General features: G+C 37.8%; 1 protein-coding gene across 2 annotated transcripts in view; it reads right to left on the minus strand.

Annotated features, from left to right (window-relative positions):
* Nucleotides 1-21,231, minus strand: part of LOC127446817 (kalirin-like) — a 352,102-nt gene that overhangs the window by 150,143 nt on the left and 180,728 nt on the right. For both annotated transcript variants that reach the window (XM_051708059.1, XM_051708058.1), the window contains exons 7-10: nt 16,633-16,824; nt 16,398-16,529; nt 14,309-14,539; nt 4,326-4,448 (exon numbers count right to left, since the gene is read on the minus strand). In XM_051708059.1, the coding sequence (XP_051564019.1) occupies nt 4,326-4,448; nt 14,309-14,539; nt 16,398-16,529; nt 16,633-16,824 (678 nt within the window). The remainder of the gene's footprint in view (nt 1-4,325; nt 4,449-14,308; nt 14,540-16,397; nt 16,530-16,632; nt 16,825-21,231) is intronic.

The following is a 21,231-nucleotide window of genomic DNA, read 5'->3' on the forward strand; positions in this document are numbered from 1 at the left end:
CAAGAGAGATTTCATCTGTTTCATTGCCAAATATTATCTGAATCCACATGATAAAAGCCCTGCTGATTTGAGAGTTATTTCACTCTGCTCAACTGGATAGCTTCTTCAAATTAGCCACTCACTGTCTAGATTAGAGCTCTTTTCATGTTCTCAAGCAACTTCATAAAGTACATCCTGAGATGATTTTTAAACAGTTTTGAAGGAGTTCCCATGTACAGTACACAAAAAAGTGGTAACCTGCAATCGTTCCTTCAAGGATCTATTTCTACTTGATCTAACTGATAAAAATGACCTTTGTTGGTGTAATCAACCACATTTCTTAAATTACATATTTGAATAGAATAAATCCAGTTAATTTAGATTAACTGATAAAATAAAATAAAAACCAGGCTGAGGGATAGACTGTTCAATAGGTTGTTGTATGCCTGGGCAGCCTGATCTCATCATTATTCATAGCTGTTTGTATGTAATATTTACATCTTGACATCATCTGAAACATTTTTTTTTTTTTAGATATTTAGATCCCTTATCCCTACCCCTAAATGTAACCATTTCTCAACAATATAAAAAACGTAACAGGCCAATGACTTTACTCACAATAATGGCAAAAGACATTACAAAAGTAGTGCTCTCTGAGGGCATACAAAAGGTATGTGAGAAGAACTGGATTTTTTGAGAGTGGAATTGAAGTTATTAATCGATGAAAATCCATGATCAACTCTGTAAAGGCGTAATATTGCATCAATACAATAGATTCCATAGATACATCCGGATACATCACCCGGAATATGGCATGTCGCAATCGGTCACAAGACACGCAAGGGCTAATGTGCATCTGTTCTGTTACATTCTGAGGTCTGTTCCTCGCACAAAGTTATCATATGTCTTCTGAAGACTTGGATTATAGTGCACAAATAGAATGAATTATTTTTATCATAGTTCTTAAAACCAGATCTTGTCCAGTATCACTGTGGATTTGTTGTGTTGTTTGTGGTCACACAGTAGTTCAAAGTGATTAGTGGGTATTGAATAGAGGAGATTATGGCATCAGTGTTCAGTGATGAGACATGAAGCTTAGAGCAGGCATACAGCTGAAAGTGACCACCACACTCACATCGGTCAAACTACAGTTTGTTATTAAGGGACAAATCTTTTTCTTTTTACTCAACCAATAACCTGCTCTTATATTTCTATATTTGTATCCATTGTTTCAATTTTAACTGTCCAATAATCCATAAACTACTCAGCTAGAAAGCAATATAACTAGCTGGCTGTTTTTATCAAACTGATTTAGGGTCAGCGGCACTAAAAATCCATCATACATGATGCATTCCTGATTCGCTCTTGACCGCACACACACCTCAATCCACACGTAAGACGCATAACAAATGAATCCATAACTCCATTCATCAGAATGTGCCCAAAGTCTGTACAAGTGTTTGTGGCTTCATTATAATGTCTCCTCTCTTCATCTTCATCAGTCTGTTCTTAGATTCTACAAGTCTGATAAGCAGCTGTCACAATAACAATAGCTGAGCCAAAACAAATCCCTTATGCTTGTTTAGACGGAGTCAGACTGTCTCAAGCCCTTCTTATGACACTGAGACCGGATCTCTGCCACCCACACTGTTATGGATTATTAAACTCAGGGGAATTATGTGGATATGTCACTGTTAGCTTATCTGCATTTTTTTAACAAATATAAGTTCAGTAAGATGTGACCAAATTAAAACAACAAAAACTGTGATTTAAATTCCAATTTGTACAACTCAGTGTTTCCCATAGGATTTTTTTCAGTAGCGGTGCTGCTGTGTGTGCGTCCACGAGCCTGCACGGCAGATCCGTATTTCTGCATGTCGGTGGAGTAATAGCTTAAAATGACCTTAGAATCATTATAGATGGGTTATTAATGTTGGCCTTGTCATGTGTGTGTTTACTATTTACTGGGAGCTTTTGACACTTGAATGGCTTTAGAAGCTCTGATAGCTGTAATTATAAATGTCAAATAATGAAATGCCTCAACGCAGAAAATTATTTTCACTCTTTTTATTAAACATAAACACCAATAGATAATATAAACCTATTTAACAGAACATACAGTACATGTCACCACAGGGCTCCGGACTAACATATGAGAGCGGTGCCACCAGTGCCACCAAGTTCTACACATGGTGGCACCAGCACCTCATTTGGTAGCAACAGTGAAAAAATTAAATAAAAATTGTCCTTAATAAAAAAAAAAAAATAAAAAAAATGGTGTGCCGTTAAACATGGTTTTAAACTCGTTTAAACACCAAGGCAAGAGACACTAAGGGTTTTCATAGGATTTTTCCACAGCCAAATTCAAATGAGTTCTGCGTCTCACGCCACGCTTCTCACAGCGTTGTTTGTAGGCTCGTTTGAGATGAGCAAGTTCTGCACAGAATCAATCACTGGTGCATGCCGGTTAAAAATCTGTCTGACTTGCTGTGATGTCATGACGACATACTGTATGTCAAAAAATGTCCCGCAAGAGCCAGGTGGCTCCGCAAGCAAGCACAATGGGAAATGACTTGCTGACGACACAGCTTAATGCTCATTGGCTTAAACAACCGTGATTTTTTGTTCTCTTCTAAAATGTTTGACTTTTTTATTTTATCTCTAATATCATGTTTTTATGTGTATAAATTATATGTGAATATTCCCAACACTCTTTATGGGATATGTGTTTGGTATCATATTTCAGAAATATCTAAAATACGTGTCTTTATTAAATTAAAAATGGATGGAAAGACACGTCTTATAGGGGGAATTAAATAACAGGAACATTGAGAGTTTTGTTCATCATACTTATTTCATTTAAAAACAGCATCATTTAAATTGCATCCACTTTATTACCAACAAAGCACTTGAACGTGAATCACGTGATATCTGCCTTTGATCTCGTAGCGGCTGAAGACTACAAGAAGTGAGAACTGCCCAGCTTGACAGCACTTATTTCACTCCTCCCCTGACTGCATCCGGCTACTCTCATCTACTTTCAAGACGAGGCGTTTGGCATCTCAAATGAGCCTAATGATTTGCGCTGCGTGGGTAAGACTGCTCTGCGCTCGCACTACTCTTTTTATTAAGCCGGCTGATAATTGATCCGGGTAGTGGCTAGCGCTGTTAAATTCCGCTTTTCTCATACGAAACAGAAAATGGACGTGCATCATCAACGAGTGCTGGCAAACTCTGTAGTCACACCTGTGTGACCTCTAAAAAAACATAGTCTCACCTGCGGGAAAAATGGTCGCAATATGTGACCATTTAGTCACAGTCTGGAGCCCTATATTTCTACTACATTTGCCAAAGAAGTTATCCAAGTAAAAGACTTTCCACTAGAAGAGGTAGGTAGGTCTATCATGTCGGGTCTCCTGCTTCTCTGTTGTGTATGTGTACGCTCATGAACAGCCTTTGATGGGCTACTATTCGATGACGTCACTGTGAATACGTGCATGTATGGTGGGTACTTTTCACTTCATATAGGTGTCCCATTTAACTGCAAGCAATGTAGAAAGCACGCAACTGACTGGTGCCTGCAAGTTTTATGTTGCGCCATGCATATAAATGAACCATGTGAAATGTCAATAGTTATTAGCAGCACTCATGCTAGCTATTAATGGGAGCACATCAGCATATACAGTTATTTTCCATTCTGTTGAACTGAGGGATGAACTTTCCTCGTGTGGCTGCTCTCCAATATAATTCAGCACTCAATCAAATTTACTTGGCCATTGTCTTGTGTGTACCCAAGAAACAACTGCCTGAAAAACACCAGATCTCTGCCAAAGCAATAAAAATCATATATATTTCCATCACAACTCTGAGATGAGTTCACAACAACAACAAAACATATCTGCTGTGAATTTTCACACCTCTACCCATAGTTCTGTCACTCAGTTATTACTGTCAAGTATTTATGATGAACTATAATACTCGGGCGTTTGTAGGTTGCTTTATTATCATAGTAAACAATAGCTAAACTCATTCCACAGACAAAAAAAAAAGCAAACCATTTGTGATGCTCATTTGATGGAATTCTGGTAATCATGAGATGCAGAAGCACAGAGTCCTTACGATGAAAGAAAACGGTTCAGCCTTAAGTCTGACGCTATATGAAATTTCCTTTGCAGAACATCTATCAACAATGCATATGCTCATGATCTGTACAGTATTGTTTGATGAAACACCACAACACAGAGAGACTTAAAGACATTTGATATTGTGTAGTATTCTTTTGATATTAATATTTGATATGTAATATTTGTGTTTTACAATGTGATTGAATGTAGCTGATGTCTCACCTGTGCGACCTCCTCAAAGTCGTCATGACGTTTCTGCAGGGCTCTGGCTCTGTGCAGCGATTTCCCCACACCTGTGTGTTTACTGAGGAATGCCTCCCCATGATTCTCTATCCAGTCAATCACCTGGAACACACACACACACACACACACACACACACACACACACACACACATCCATTCAGTTCAGGAACAAAACATCACAACACACAGCTGAATGTCAATCTATCAAGTATTCTTGTGTTTCTTTTAGTCAGTTCAATTGATCGGACATACAGAGAGATGGATTTATTAGAAAACACAGAATAATGCCCAGTGTCTGTGACTGCACATGCTCTCATTGGCATAAAGTAGGAGAGTAATCAATCAACATGTGCCTTCTGTCCAAACATGAATCAAAGCTACTTTATCATTTTACAAACAACTTCATTTCTCCCATGACATCCTCAGATCAGACAGATATAAATGTAACTCAGACAACCCAGTCAACCTGTGAAAAATGTAAGCATACAGAACAATATGCACAGTATATTTGCGTGTTCAAATGATACAATGATTATAAAACATACCAACGAGTGCGTCAGAGAGTGCTTGTTTCTAGTACATTGATTAAAGCATCTACTGCATGTTCTAAAAACAGCTTCCTTCTCTCATACACACATTAACAGAGGATAAATATAACCCTGCTGAATGATTACAGTACATCACAGGATATGACTGCTAACAATAACCGTTCACAGATGGCACGGATTAACACCAATCAATACAAACACCTGTTTGGCTTAATAAACAAATGCATAATGCAAAAACAATCAGGCCTTTGTGTTTGACTATCAGTCATTTTGACATTCAAGATGTTTGACTCCAGAAATCTGTGCTGGGTTCGTGACTATTAATGATGGTATGTAATGACTGTTTACTTAGTGAATTTCTGCAAATCAAACTCATGACAATAATTAAGCAAAAGGAAGATTACATCATACACTTGTAGGCGGTGTTTCGTAAACATTCAGAACTGCTAATATTGGGGTCAATGTCAAGTAAGAAATTAAAAATTTAATTAGAAAAAATCTAATTAAAACGCATTTGTCCGGTTCTTAGAAGTGCAATCTTTGTATTTGTGTTAGTTTAATATTGGTTTTTGAAAAGCTTTTATAATATGTTTAACAAAAGCTTTAATTTCATCCTGATCTCATGAAAATACGTGACTGTGGCGACAGTTTTGCAAAATGATACTACGTGGTTCATCACATGTATCGAGGCGGTTCCGGGGTGAAATGACCACTGTGTGGCAATAAACAGATGAGGATTTTAAGGTTAGTGATCAGAGTTGGGAGGGTTATTTTTGAAATGTATTCCACTACAGATTACAGAATACATGCTGTAAAATGTCATTTGTAACGTATTTCATTAGATTACTCAAGGTCAGTAACGTATTCTAAATACTTTGGATTACTTCTTCAGCACTGGTAGATTTTTTCACTTGTTTTGACTATAAAAACTCTGCCAGTACAGTAAGACAAAATACACATTCTCTGAAAAACCTAAATATCTTATGCAGTGTTGCTTTTAAAACAAGATAAAGCAAACTGATCTTGTTTGAAGAATTATTAAGATATTTTTACAGAAAAACAATACAAAAATTCTCATCAAGAATAAGATATTTGCCCAAATATCAAAGGTCTTACTAGAGAGAGAAATATTTTTTTGATCTAACATGGATTTTCTTGATATAAAAAAAAAAAATATGATCATGCCTTGTAACAGGTACATGTAAAATGGCTAAAAATAGCATTTTAGGTTAGCATAATGCTAAATGTTCACATGAAAATTTACACAAGGTTTATTTCTATTTCTTCTGCTCCAAACTTACTTCAAACTTACTTCTCTGTCTGCTCGTATGAATGTAACACATCATAAGAAAGTGTTTCACCGCTGTTCAAATGCACTTTGGATCACATCATTTATATGTATAAATGTTTCCATCTGAAAGGACTAAATATTAAATGAAACAAATGACAATAAAATGCAAAGTAATCTCTTCAGTAATCAAAATACTTTTTGAATGTAACTGTATTCTGATTACCAATGATTTAAATTGTAACTGTAGTGGAATAGTTACTTATATTTTGTATTTTAAATACGTAATCCCGTTACATGTATTCTGTTACTCCCCAACCCTGTTAATGACCTATCGAGTTTTAAACCAACAAAACCTACTTCCCTACCTTAAAACTAATCCTAACCGATAGTGTCATAAAAGCAAATGTGCGATGAAAAACAATTGCTGAAGCAACCACGTCATTCTGTGGTGCATCTCTCTGACACTTTCGGCTCATGTGATGACTCTTGTGCTCCTCAGGACTCGTACTCCGGTCTTTTAAATAGTAAGTTCAATGCTCTATCAGTTGAAAAACCAAGCGATTTGATCACACTTGAACAAGCGCGTAAATGTAGTTGGTTATGTAATGCAAACGTTAAAATGTATTGCCTTGCAAGTCATACGCTATAGTAAAAGTGTTTAGATGTCATCAGTATTGTGTGAGGGAAAGGGTGAAAAGTAAGTGTGAAAGGGAATAAAAGTAATTGTTGCTGTAATGCCTCTAGTGTTCATTTCAACAGGAAACTGCGGCGATATGTTCGAGCCAAGTAAAAATAATTTTGCAAAAATATAGGTAAAGTAACATGATTCTATGAGACCAGGTTGCTTAATTTAACACATTAAAAAGTGAAGTAGTAGAACCATCAATAAAAATATAATAATAATATACAGTTATTTATAACTTGAATACATCTGAGTGTACATATTATTATCATGATCATTATAAAAAAAAAATATTCAAGGTATAAAGATTTTATTTTATTTTTTCAAATATCATGTACTACATCATGTAATATCAAATATCATGTTACAAATATCAAGTATCATGGGTTACTCCACAACCTGAACTAATCTTGCAATATCATAAAAGCTTGAGTGTCTAAAGGTGTCCTCTCTGTGATATAATTTCCTGTTTTATGGTTTTCTTGTCACATGACCAAAAAAAATAAAAAAAAATAAAAATAAAACAAAAAACCTCCTGCATGTTGGACTGACTTTGATTTGGCAGGCAAATGTTTAAAAAATTTTTTTTATTAGTATTATACATTTTTTTTAAAGGGGACATATTATGCAAAATCCACTTTTTCCAAAATCCATTGAACATAATTATGTGTCCCCAGTGTGTGTAGACAACCACAAAATATGGTAAAAGACCATCCCCTCATTTCTTTCCTTTACACATCAATAAAAAACAGTGTCTCCAAACGAGCCGTTCAGGTTTGCAGCCCCTTATGACGTCAAAAGGGGAAAGGTACCGCCCACAGCTGGCGAAGAGATCTGCCCGAGTAGCTTAGATCCACCCTCATTAAAACCTGAGCGATCAGCGCACAGTCCGCCATATTTATCTCCCCGCTTGTGCTAATTTCATAACATTGAAGCTGTAGCTCTGTTTCGGTTACGATATAAACTGACTGGCGTCCTCCACAGTCCCGCTTGAGTGGTCATGCAATGAAGATTTTCCATGTAATAAAACCGGTCATTATTTCAAAATGATTATGAAAAGATAGTGGTAATTTCAAAAACTATAGATGTTTTTCATGGTACCAGCAGGAAAGGCACAGCACACTTCCAGAAAGGGGTGTGAGGAGCAGCAGCTCCTTTGCATTTAAAGCTACAGACACTAAAACAGCCCGTTTGGAACAGGGCTACAAAACAGGGGTATAAAGGCATGGTAGAATAAACGATCTGTGAGGTATATTGAGCTGAAACTTGACAGACACATTCTGGGGACACCTGAGATTTATATTACATTGTGTGAAAAGGGGCATAATGTCCCCTTTAATAACAGTTTAAAACAAAACTGCTTCTCTAGGTCTTATTGGTTTTAAGAAATAATAATAATAATAATAATAATAATAATAATAGATAGTAACAGAATATATAACAATAATAACAAAAGATTATGCCAAGCAACTTCAAGAATTAGTTCACCCAAAAATGAAAGGAAGCGGTGGAGCTGTTGCCGTCCACCAGGGGACAGAGGACCCGCTGCCATCCGCCGGGAGGCAGAGGAACCGCTGCCGTCCACCAGGGGACGGAGGAGCCGCTGCTGGCCACCAGGAGGCGGAATCCAGTGCCATCGGCCGGCATCGCGGAGGATCGCTGGACAGCTGGCTGAGGACCGAATGGTGGCATTGTCAGGAACCGTTTTCTTTTTTTTCTCTCTCTCTTTACTCTCTCTCTCTGTCTCTCCCACTATCTTTCTCTCTCCCCTCCCCTCCTCTCATCCTACCCAGGTACCCAGGAGGCGGGGAAGACCAGCTGGTGACGGAATGGCCAAAGGGGCAACTCCTCCCCTTCATGAAGGAGAGGGAGTATGTCAGACCGGAATTGGGCGGTGGGGGTATGTGACAAGGAGGTGGGTGTGGCTGGGCCAAGAGGATTCACGCCCGGCGCTGAGTTGCCCAATCAGCAGTAGAGAGATAAAAGGAGGAACTGGGGATGCCAGAGAGAGAGAGAGAGAGAGAGAGAGAGAGAGAGAGAGAGAGAGAGAGAGAGAGAGAGACGCACGCAGCAGTGTTTTGTATGTGCGCTTTTGTTATGTTTCAGTTCAGTGTTTTATGTTGAATTAAAGTCTTTTTGAATGTTAATCTGGTTGCTGCTTCCTCCTTTCCCGATGAACGAGAGGCTTGTCTGCCACAGTCTTTCCTTCTTCAGCAGAACCAGAATGAAGAATTTTATTAGCACATTTCAGCTCTGTTTGTCCATACAATGCAAGTGAATTCCGTCCTTCAGATGAGACGTTAAACCGAGGTCCTGACTCTCTGTGGTCATTAAAAATTCCCCCCATTGGCCCTTATCAATCATGGCCTCCTAATAATCCCCCTCCATTAATTGGCTGTATCACTCTACTCTATCCTCTCCACCAACAGCTGGTGTGTGGTGAGCATACTGGCGCACTATGGTTGCCGTCTCATCATGCTGCACACTGGTGGTGTTTGAGGAGTGTCCCCTGTTCACTTTGTAAAGGGCTTTGAGTGTAGAGTCAGAAAAGCTCTATATAAGTGTAAAGTTCATAACGTTCAGTGGGTGCCATCAGGCTGCTGGCTGTTTGACGGTACAAAAGGCAAATTTAGGCAGCATAAAAGTAATCCAGACAACTCCAGTTGATTAATTAATGTCTTCTGATGCAAATCGTTTATTAAAATGTTTTTAACTTTAAATCGTTACTTCCGGGCAGCGCTGGCACGCTGTTTGAAATGACCTAACTCTCACGTGTCGTTCACTCCTCTGCTGTAATCAAAGTGTGCACTTCCGACACCTCACGCGTGAATGTGCCATCACGTTTGCGTCACGTGACAGCTCCATGATGTGTCAAATGCTAGAAGGAGGCATTTTATAAAAGTGAATAAAGTTTTGATTATCGATTTATTTTTACACAACCTGTCGGTTTGCTTCAGAAGACATTCATTGATCGAGTCATGTGGATTACTTTTATGCTGCCTAAATTTGACTTTTGGACCATCAATTAGCCAGCAGACTGATGGCACCTGTTTACTTGCTATGTATGGACAAAAATGAAATGAATGTGCTAACAAAAATCTTCATTTTAGTTCTACTGAAGACAGAAAGAAATAAACACCTGGGATAGCTTAAAGGTGAGTCCATCATGAGAGAATTTTCATTTTTTGGTGAGCTATTCCTTTAAGGCATTTCTTCACCAATTTCAACCATTTAATGGCACATTTTTCTTCATTATGATATCAGCATTGTTATAGTGACACAGGACAACAAAAGTATTGTGTAACAAAACAGAGACTCATTTGGATTGTTAAAATGAGCCCCTTAGAGGACAGGGAGGCGATTTATTTTCTTCAATTTATTTTCTTTAATAGCTTTGCATTCCCTCGCAATACTTTTATCCACCCCTTTCGAAAATTTACCATGGTTTCACTACAGTGATCGAGTTTCATGCGCTTTAGAAAATCTGTGGGTGTTGCTTTATAAAGCCAATCAGCAAGTCAGATCAGCTCAAAACAATCCTCTCAATGCAAAAGGCAAATTAAATGATTTATATTATACAAAGGAATGAGTGAACAGAAACATAGCAACAAATCATGTATGAACATTACTGGCATGCCTGAAACTAAATGACCTGAAAAATACATGAAATAACTATGCTATGGCAAAATAAAGGTTCTTTAAATGTTCTCTGTATTAGCTGTGCTGCTTTCTTCCCTTAGTTTGGCCTATGGCTAGCCTGGATTTGGCCTTGTAGCTCATTAGCTCTTTGGTTCTGGTACAGATCTTGATTTGGCCATGTTGGCTTTTCTGCAAAGCTGACCCTGGCCTGATAAACCCTGAGCTGAATACAGGCCCAGAGCTGCCACAGAACTGCTGAAATGTCTAATGGAGTGATATTACAGTAACTGCTTCTCTGGGCTCAAATCCAACACTGAAAATACTCACTGTGTATAATACTGTACAACTCTAAATTTACAGTCAACTGTTGACAAATTTCCTCATTCAAAACTCTACACTTTTAAAATATGGATGAATTATAGCACATTTACAAAAAAGTAACATGAAATTTGTGTAGTTAAGCAGAACTTAAAAGTTAATTTATATGTAAGTTAATCAATCTGGTAAAGCAGAGGCATATACTGTATAACTGGAATAGGTTTGTAATGCTATGAGATTTTCATGGTATGATAACCATAACAAAAAATACCACAATATTATGTAAACACAGTATTAAGGTGCATTGCTAATATTATTAGCTGTTTAATATTTATAGCTAATTGTAATTTAGTTTGATTCTAAACAATATCTACTGAGAAAATGTATTTATTGGTGTTTCTATTCTCCAGTAAAGTCTGTTTTCTGCTACAGTATCACTGTCCATTTTTTGTATGGCACAGGTTAACACGGGTTATTACAACTTCTGGACCAACGGAAAAAAGGAAGCAAAGGTGTTCTCTCCAAGACACAGATTCTGGGCCCATGGAAACCAGGAAGTAATCATGTTCATGTTGAGACACAGGTTCTGGTCCTACAGAAATCAGGAAGTATGCCTAAAGCACTTTGTATACCCTATTTAGTACTTTACAATTAAAACATATTATTAGTAATAAACACAGTGTAAGCCTAAAGTTGTAATTAGGAGTATGTCATGTTCAAGTGCTTTATTGTCAGATAGAAAAGGGAATATGGAGGCAATCAGAATAATTCTTGCACATTTCTTGGGGAACTCTTATTCTGATACCGTAATACATGTTAGTCAACTTGCCTTGCAGATGATAAAGGAATTTTGGTAAAATACATGCTATTTTCGGTGTGAAAAATTTACAATATGCATCAAATGTTTACTAATATTCGAAAATGTACATGACTGAAACGGGAAGCAATAACAAGGTATCTGCATTTTAAAAAAAATGATAAAACCTATCATTCACTAGAGAAACTGTACACTCCCCTTCCATGTTTAAATGCACGTCTCCTTCCAACTCGGAAACTCTGGCTTCAAAATTTTTCAAGTTGTAAATACCACTTTAGGAGCAGTTCATCTGCAACTTTCAAGTAGGAAACTTGCATTTACAATAACTCTGATAGCATGTGAAGGCAGCATAAACGCATGAACAAACAGACTGCCCATCGTAAAGTTATATAAGTGCTTAAAATCAGTTTTCTGCATTTCTGAGTGTGATAGAAAGCACAAATCATTTAAAACTGTGATGTATCTGGTGTTTTTTTCATAAAATGGTCGATAAATTTACTATCCTATATACTGTTGTGACGAGGAGGAGGGTGTGGCCGAGCCGTGACAATGGACGCCTGGTGCTGAGTTGCCTCAATCAGCAGGAGAGAGATAAGGAGGAGCCAGAGACGCCAGTTCGAGAGAGAGACGCACGCAGCAGTCTTGTGTGTGTGTGCATTTGGTTATGCTGAAAAGCAGTTTCATGTTGTGTTTGTTTATTAAAAGTCTTTTTGGTTGATAACCTGGTTCCCGCTTCCTCCTTTCTGATGAACAAGAGACCTGTCTGCCACAACTGTATTTTACTTTCATTCCGTGAATTCCATGGGATGATGCTCGCAGAGATGGTGCTTCAGGTTTGAAGTGTTTCCTGCTTGAGTAATTGCAAAGTACTAGCGTTTACTTCGAGACACAGATTCTGGTCCCATTGAAACCATTAAGTAATTATCTTCCCTCCGAGATACGGTTTCTGGTATTATGGAAACCAAGAAGCAATCGTGTTTGCTCCAAGATACGGGCACTGGTCCCATTGACACCAGGAAGTAATCACCTTCTCTCTGAGACAGTTCGAGTACTTTCTATTTTTTGCTACTGTATCACTGTTTATTTTCTGTATGAGATGAGTTAATACGGGCTATTACAACTTCCTATGGAAAAAAAGGAATTAATCATGTTCAGTACGAGACACGGGTTATGGTCCCACAGAAATTGGTAAGTAATCGCAATCACTCCAAGACACGGTTCTGTCCCATGGAAACAAGGAAGTAATCACATTCACTATGAGACACGTGTTCTGGTCAAATGGAAATTAGGACGTAATCACGTTCACCCAAGACACAGGTTCAGATCCCATGGAAACCAGGAAGTAATCACGTTCACTTCAAGGATCGGGTTCTTGTCCCATGGAAACCAGGAAGTAATCACATTCACTCCAAGGATCGGGTTCTGGTCCCACAGAAACCAGGAAGTAATCACATTCACTCCAAGGATCGGGTTCTGGTCCCATGGAAACCAGGAAGCAATCATGTTCATTCCGAGACGCAAATTCTGGTTTCATGGAAACCAGGAAGTAATCGCGTTCACTCTGATACACGGGTTCTGGTCCCATGGAAACCAATAAATGAGTGCGTTTATGTTGAGACAAGTGTTTTGAATCCATAGGAACCAGGAAGTACTTGTGTTAACAAAAACAATGGCGAGTGTGATTCGGAGGTTGCATTTTCCTATTAAAATGACATTTTTACTCCACTAGGTTTAGGGTTGGGGTTTGGCTTAGGGGGTAGAGTTAATAAAATATGCATTCCTGTTGACTGTAATACATCATTTACAACTAAAAACACAACTCACTTTTGGTGCCACGCTGTGGACATTTCACCTCAACAACACTTCCAGCTTTGGGCACTGGGGTTAGTGATATGAATTTTATATTTTGCAGCAGAACTTTTGACCTACAGTTGCCAAATTCACAGTATGATCAGTCTGTTTTGTTAGTGTGTCAAGGGAGTGAATGCATTGTTGGTAATTCCCAAACCTGCAGAGTTAAACCACGTCTCAGCCAAAACCTGCCAGAACAAGATAATGTCATGACACGGGCTCTTTTACAAATCCTAGTGAGCTTCTTTACTGTCTACATAGACAGCTAACTTGTAAGATGACATCGTGACAGATATAAAACACTCCTCACGGACAGCAACTAACAATAACTCACACTGGACAAAAAAATTATTCTTTACAATAATCCCACAAAATACTCGACTGATGCTAACAAATGATTCCAATTGTGTCTAAAATTAGCATGATGCTAAGCTAATGATGCTATACTCTAAGACGCACACACAAATACTGGGTAAAACAACAAAACAAAAAAACAAAACATTTTTTAAAATGAGATTAAACTACTTTATTTCAATATTTATCAGTATTTAATTAAATATAATTATGCCATGTTGGATTGAACATTTTCTCCTTGAAGAATATGCTCAACACTGCTTTAGATTTTGACCAAAATGGGCTCTCTTATAAGGCAGCACACAGTATTTTTGCTGCAAACTGTTTGGAATAGCCTTTGTACCAATGATGCTTACAACTGCTATCTAGGTAGGCAGCTTGCTAGAGTGTAGAGCAGTGCCATTCTGTCAGAGTGACCACTGTCCTGAGAGAGCATGCAGACACATGTGTGAGCTTCTGTACCTGCTGGACATCCTGCTGGAAGACGCAGAGCTGCAGTCTTTGATGCAGACGGACCTTGCGGTGCTGCCAGATGTTCTCCAGTCGCCTCTGATGATGCAACACCTCATGCACCACGTCCAGGATGCAGTGCACGGCTTTAGAGTAGTTGGCTGTGGCTGTCAGAGACTCTGCATTACCAGGACTTAATGGACGCTGAAGAACATCCAGCAGAGCTTTACCATCCTGACTCACCTGTACACAGAGAGAGAGTAAAGTGTGATCCAAACCCAGTTAACTGAATTTTTAGATACAGCCAATGTATCCAAAACCTTTACATTTTGTATTTACTTTTGATAAGACTTTCTATAAAGTATTACATAGTAGAGCTGTCAAAATTAATGCGTTAATGCATTTCTTAATTGCGATCAACGCATAACTGTTCATACAGCATAAACCAGCATAAACACTGGCGGAACCTTTGCGATGTGTCCACCCAGAGTCATTACACTGATGCACACACCACAAACACACACAGCAGTGATTCATTGTCAGTGATAAAGTGATGGGGAAAGTAGCTCTTAGTGCTATTTGTGGTACAAAACAAGCCTAGATGGAACATTTTTCAGCCTATGTGAGGGACATTTAAATGACCACAGAAGCATGCCAAGTCTTAATTATCACCAAAACGCACAATTAGAAGTTTTTGTCTGCAAGCGCTTTTCATGTGGAGTTCAAAGCGCCGTTTGACACTGGCGTTGACGCCCTGATGCGAATCATGAACACGGCTTCACAATTACTTTAACAAAGCGGATAGTCTTAGTCTACCGGCAGATTAATATTGCAGAGGATGAGAGTTTAAGAGATTTAATGCCCACTGCAATGAATATGCAACCTATGGGGAAACTAGTTCTTTCAATTAGTCAAATTCTCATGTAGATTTTAGGAAACATTTAATATTACTTGAATTGGTGATATTTTAGTGCATTTCTATCTTTATACTGTGGAAGGCTTTGTTTGGAAAATGTTAATAAAGCATTATACTGTTACATATTATTTTGTTTTCTTTCCTAAGAAGGAAATAAATGCATTTGACAGGAAAAAATGTATATTTAGAGACAAATTTCAGCACTTTCAAAATCTGTAATTAATTGCGATTAACTACGAAAAAGTATGTGATTAATCGTGATTCGTGAATCGAGTATTTTGCATTAAAACACATAATCAACACAAAATTTAATGTGCTATAGATTATATATATAAAACTTGCATAACACGAAACATTATTTATAATACCTGTATTATAATGTATAATACTTATACAATGTATTACAATGTTTATACCATTATAAATACCACTGTATTTACTTAGAATACAAAAAGGCCTACATGCTTTGTAATTTCTTTTTCAAGGTCACAAAAGCGCTTGCCAATCTGAAAATGGCCATTCTGAAAACTGTAAAAGCAATCAGTTCAAAACAAGAAGAATCTGACTACATTACATGAGAATTTCTAGCCATGAGTGCACAGATATCATACAGTCAAGCAGAATTTACATACAGTATGTTTGTGTGAAACTGATGTAAATGCAGCTTTAAACATAATCTGCACTTTCTCCAGTGTCAGATCTTTAAATAGTTGTATGGGTCAAAGGCTGGAGAGTTTGAAAACATGCATATAAATATCCAATCATACACAAGGCAGCTTGGGTGGAACAAAGGTAGCACAATTACACTGGGACATTGTTTTCCTGTTGTGTCTTCAGCTTAATTATGGTTGGCTCTCTGATTTGTTTGAGTTCAGATAAATGCTCATTTTTGAAGAAAGCATAGTGCTTTGCTGCTCAGTTTTTGAAATGACCCATTAAGACTGCTTTCTGTGACTGACTGGTGTGCATCGATGTTGCACAGTTCCTACTGAAGTGAAATTTACATTTGATGCACCTGATAGATTTTGACACAGTTATATATTTAATGTGCATGTTTACTATCAGATTATAAATGAATCTTGACCAACAATATATCAGCTGAAATCAGAATTCGGTATGTTTTATTGGTGTGAAAGAACCAATGAATCACACCTGAGTCTGAGGAAACAAGTGCTGTTTTCTCACCTCCGTATATGCCTGTGTGACCTGTTCATAGAGCGTCTGATGATGGTGAATGGCCAATTCCAGATCCTGCATCTCAGTTGGCAAACCACCTTCACTGCACATCTTACACCATGCTTCCACACCGGACAGAAACTGAACACAGAGAGATACAGACCCTTACAAATAACTCCATCATTCAATTCAATATAAGTTCTATAGCGAAATAAATGTTGAGTAAATGAGAGAGGTGCGGTACCTGTTCAGATTTCTGATGGAAGACAGCAGACATGGCGAGGATGGTGCTGCGTTCATCGAGAGCGGCGGCGAAACTCTTCCACTCCTGATCGAGCTGCGTGCTGATCTGTTTGATCTGCTGTGATGCGTAGTGACCCGCCTCCGACAGCCGCGACGCTACCGACATGATGCGGTTTATGTTCACATATGCATTCTGAGAAACATGATCAGAGAGCAGTGTGACATCCGGGCAACAGTAATTGGATTGTCTTTGCAGAGGTTTTGATAGAGGGAAAGGAGATATTTTAAAGAATGTTCACACCGCTCTTTTACATAAAATAAAAGCATAGTGACCATGGCCTGTCAAGCTCCAAAAAGGTTCAGAAAAGTAGTCATGCTTTACATTCCAAGTCCACTGGCATTTTGTATCATTGACATCAAAAGGCTTGGTGATGTAAATTTGAATGATATTTGAGAGTTATGACAACCCGGTCACATGACAAGTCGTGATAATTAATACGAGATTGTAAGAAATCGTACGAGTTGGCTGTTTTCATTATTGTTTTCTATGTTTAACACCTGACCCAAACTTAAATCTAACCATAAAGCGTAACCCCTTACCCTAAACATAAAACATGATTTTAATAGGAAAGTAATTGTTGTGTACCAAGGAAAAAGAAAACATCAAGGGAACCGTATTACAGGTTACTGACATACATCAGTCATTTGTTTTGCATAAACAAATATGGAATGTGTAACCACATTTGTTCACAGTCTTTTATTTCTTAAAATAAAATGTTGGATAAAAGGCTAGCTAAAATTTGATGCCTGTATTGTATCGATTTGAAATTCTGTTTGTTGATTAGTTGGTCTCTATGGAAATTAAAGATGTACCTTTTCATCCGAGCCAAGATGTACGATATCTTATGATTTTATCCTGATTTTATAAAAATATGTGACCGTGGCAACATTTTTGCAAAACAAAATTATGTGCTTTATTACACATTTGGCTGCAGTTTCCCAGTGAACTGGTGTCGTAGTTAGAAAAGGTTTTTAAGGTAAATGTTAAATGGAGGTTTTAATGAGTAAAATGTAACTTCCTAACATAAACCTAACCTAGAGTGTTCTAAAAGCAAATGCGACATGAAAAGCACATTTTCTGAAGCAACCAAGTCATTTTGTGTTGCTTCTATGACACTCTCGTGTCACGTGTCAGCTTGTGTGCTCGTCTGGGCTCAAGCCTCAGTCCGAGTCGAAATTCCAACACTCTATCAGGTGAGCTACTGCAGAAGTTAATCACATTGGAATAAGTGTGTAAATGTAGGTGGGTCTGTTATGGTAGGGTGACCATACGTCCTCTTTTTTCCGGAAATGTCCTCTTTTTCGGACCTTAAAAAATCGTCTGGCCTGGATTTCTAAATTTGCGAAAATGTCCGGGATTCGGCTTTAGTTGCATTATGATGTGCATCTGGTCTCATACTTCACTGTGTGTGCGCGCATATTTGCATTGCTTTAATTCCTGTTTGTAAGTCCCACCTTTGCGCACACCAATTGGTCAATTATAAGAGGCTTGCAGCAACTATTGGCCAACTTCCTGCCTGTCAATCTCTCCGAGAACGCGTGAAGTGTTGTTGTGTTCAGCATCAAACAGTTGCTTGACTGTAGCAGCAAATGACAGCTGAGTGGAAACAATGCCCAAACGAAAGTGCAAATTTACATGTAAATGTATGACATGTAAAGCTGGCACTTATGTGTCAGTTGCTAATAAAGGTGCAAGTGATTCAGAAGCACACATTAGCTTAAAGCATAAAGGGTCAGCAAAAGGTGAAAGTTCATCAGGTAAATTAACGGACTACTTTTTGCGACCAGGTAAAATTGTTATCACATAGCTTCATTTTCCATAGCCATTCAAAATAATAGTAATAGTAAATGAATGTGCACTCATGGCATCAAATATTTTATTTTAGTACATGGACATTCAAAAGAATGTTGGAAATTTGTATTTATTTATATATATATTTATGTTATGCTAATAGAGTGCCTTTTTCACTGTATTAAAGTTTGCATTCAAAGTAACACTGTTTTGAACCCAATTATTCCACCCAACCCCAATTCCCCCCGTCTAGAGGTGTCCTCTTTTTGGAAAACCAGAATATGGTCACCCTAGTTATACAAGCGTTAAAATGTATCGTTTTTCAAAAGATGCGTTAGAGGAAAAGGGTTTCGATATCATAACATAGCAGGATGTGAGTAATAGAGCGAAAAATAAGTGTGTATAAAGTCATAATCACCCATTCATGACTTGTGTGAAAGTGAATAAAATGCACAGTTGTTGTAGAGCCTCTAGTGTACATTTCACCAGGGAACATAGAGCGTGTCACGTAAAACTCGTTTTGCAAAAATGAGTTATAGTAATATACATTCTATGAGACTAGGTTGTATGATTTCACCATCTGGTACGAATTATTACAAGTTGTCATGAGACTGTGTTGTAGAGCAGTGGTTCTCAAACCTGTCCCGGAGGCCCCCCAGCACTACACATTTTGCATGTCGCCCTTTTCTGACACACCCAATTTAAGTCTTGGAGTCTCCACTAACGAGCTGATGAGTTGAATCAGGTGTGTTTGATTGAGGAGACTCCAAAATGTGTAGTGTTGGGGGGCCTCCAGGACAGGTTTGAAAACCACTGTTGTAGAGGATGATTTTCAATGCATAACATCTTACATTTTAGCCTATTCTCACAAAAAGCTATAGTATGGCTTCAGACGACTTGGAATTTTAGTCATCTGGAAGTCATATGGACTACTTTTATGTTACTTTATTAATTCATGTATTTGTCCTTTTAAGAGTTTGACAGTGGCTTGTCAGTTTATGCCTTCATTGTATGTTTAAAAGCAGTGTGAACATTCTTTAAAAAATGATCTTGTTGTGTTTCATAAAAGAAAGAATATCATAAAGTGTTGAAATTACAAGAGTGTGAGTGAATATTGACAACATTTTCATTTTTGGGTGAACTGTTCTTATAGAATGTTATAGACTAGTGAGAATTCAAGGTGCAATGTGTCGAAAAAACCCCCATCTTTCTCTCATAATTAGAGAAACTAGAGCTGTTACATAAGTAGGGAGGACTAAAGGGGGGAAGCTTTTAATATATAAGATTTAATGATCCAAATGAATCCGAACATAAACTCTGCCTCTGTTTTTAATGAGCTGTGTTCTTACTAAGCAATGACAGATGATTAGCACAGATAAAAGTGAACAGAAAGCAATAGTCATTCACACAGGTCACACATTTTCATCTTCCTGGTGTCTCAATCCATGTCTCCATTCCTTCAGCTTCAAATTCCACATCAGCCTGAAGACCCCATGAGCACAAATGAACCGCTATCAAAATCAAAGCTTAATGAGGTATAAAGCAGATTTCATGTTGGGATAAAAAACGTGAAATAACAGCAATAACGAGAATGGTCTCAGAGGAACACGTTACTATACTACATTTTTGCAAAATGATTTTTACATTGGATCGTTGTATGTTTCGTGGCAGTTTCCTGGTGAAATGAACACTAGAGGAGCTACAACAACAATGACTTTTATTTCCTCTCACACAAATCCAGCCTGATCTCATGACCTAAATCTTCAATCAGTAGTGTCATAAAGAGCAAATGTGAGTTGATAGAACATTAACCTTAAAACCTTCATCTGTTTTTGTAGTTTTAAATAAACAAAACCAATGCCCCTACCCTAAATCCTACACGCAAACCTAACTGATAGTGTCATAAAGCAAATGTGAGATGAAAAGCGCAATAGTTAAAGGATCCACATCATTACGTGGTGCTTCTATAGACTCGAACGTCGGTCTTCTGTTTTTAAGGACAATGCTCTATCAGTTGCTCCACCAGGCAAGTTAGTTATGCTTGAGTAAGCTTGCAAATGTAGTTGGCTATGTAATGCAAGCGTCAAAATGTGTCATCTTTTTTAAAATCAGCCATTATAGTAAAAGTGTTTCAGTAATATTGTTATAAGGTAATATTGTGTGGGGTACAGAGCAAAAATAAATCATTATTATTAACACAGGCTATAATAATTAATTATTAAATAATAATCTGCCATTTTAACCGTGATTTGTGTGAAAGTGAATAAAACTCGTTGTAGCGCTTCCGGTGTTCATTTCACCAGGAAACTGCAGTGATACGTAGAACGAGGCAGGTTAAATTCATTTTTGCAAAAATGTAGTAATAGCAATGTGGTTCTATGAGACCAGCACAAATCACAAGTAAATCTGCAGATTATTGGTTCATAAACACTCACTTTTCACCCTATTCCTCACACTTTTACTATAGTGCATGACTTGTAAGGCCATTTTAACATTTGCGTTACATAACCAAGTACATTTACACGCTTGTTCACGTGTGATCAAATTGTGTGTATGACCGGAGTATGAGTCCTGAAGAGCAAGTGAGTCGACATGTGAGCTAAAAGTGTTATAGAAGCACCACAAAATGATATGGTACTTCAGCAATCACTTTTTCAACTGAAATTTGCTTTTTATGACACTATCTGTTAGGTTTAGGTTTAAGGATTAGGGTAGGTAGGTAGGTTTTCTTCATTTATAACATAGAAA

Source organism: Myxocyprinus asiaticus, chromosome 10, assembly GCF_019703515.2.
Source record: "Myxocyprinus asiaticus isolate MX2 ecotype Aquarium Trade chromosome 10, UBuf_Myxa_2, whole genome shotgun sequence".
Taxonomy (NCBI): domain Eukaryota; kingdom Metazoa; phylum Chordata; class Actinopteri; order Cypriniformes; family Catostomidae; genus Myxocyprinus; species Myxocyprinus asiaticus.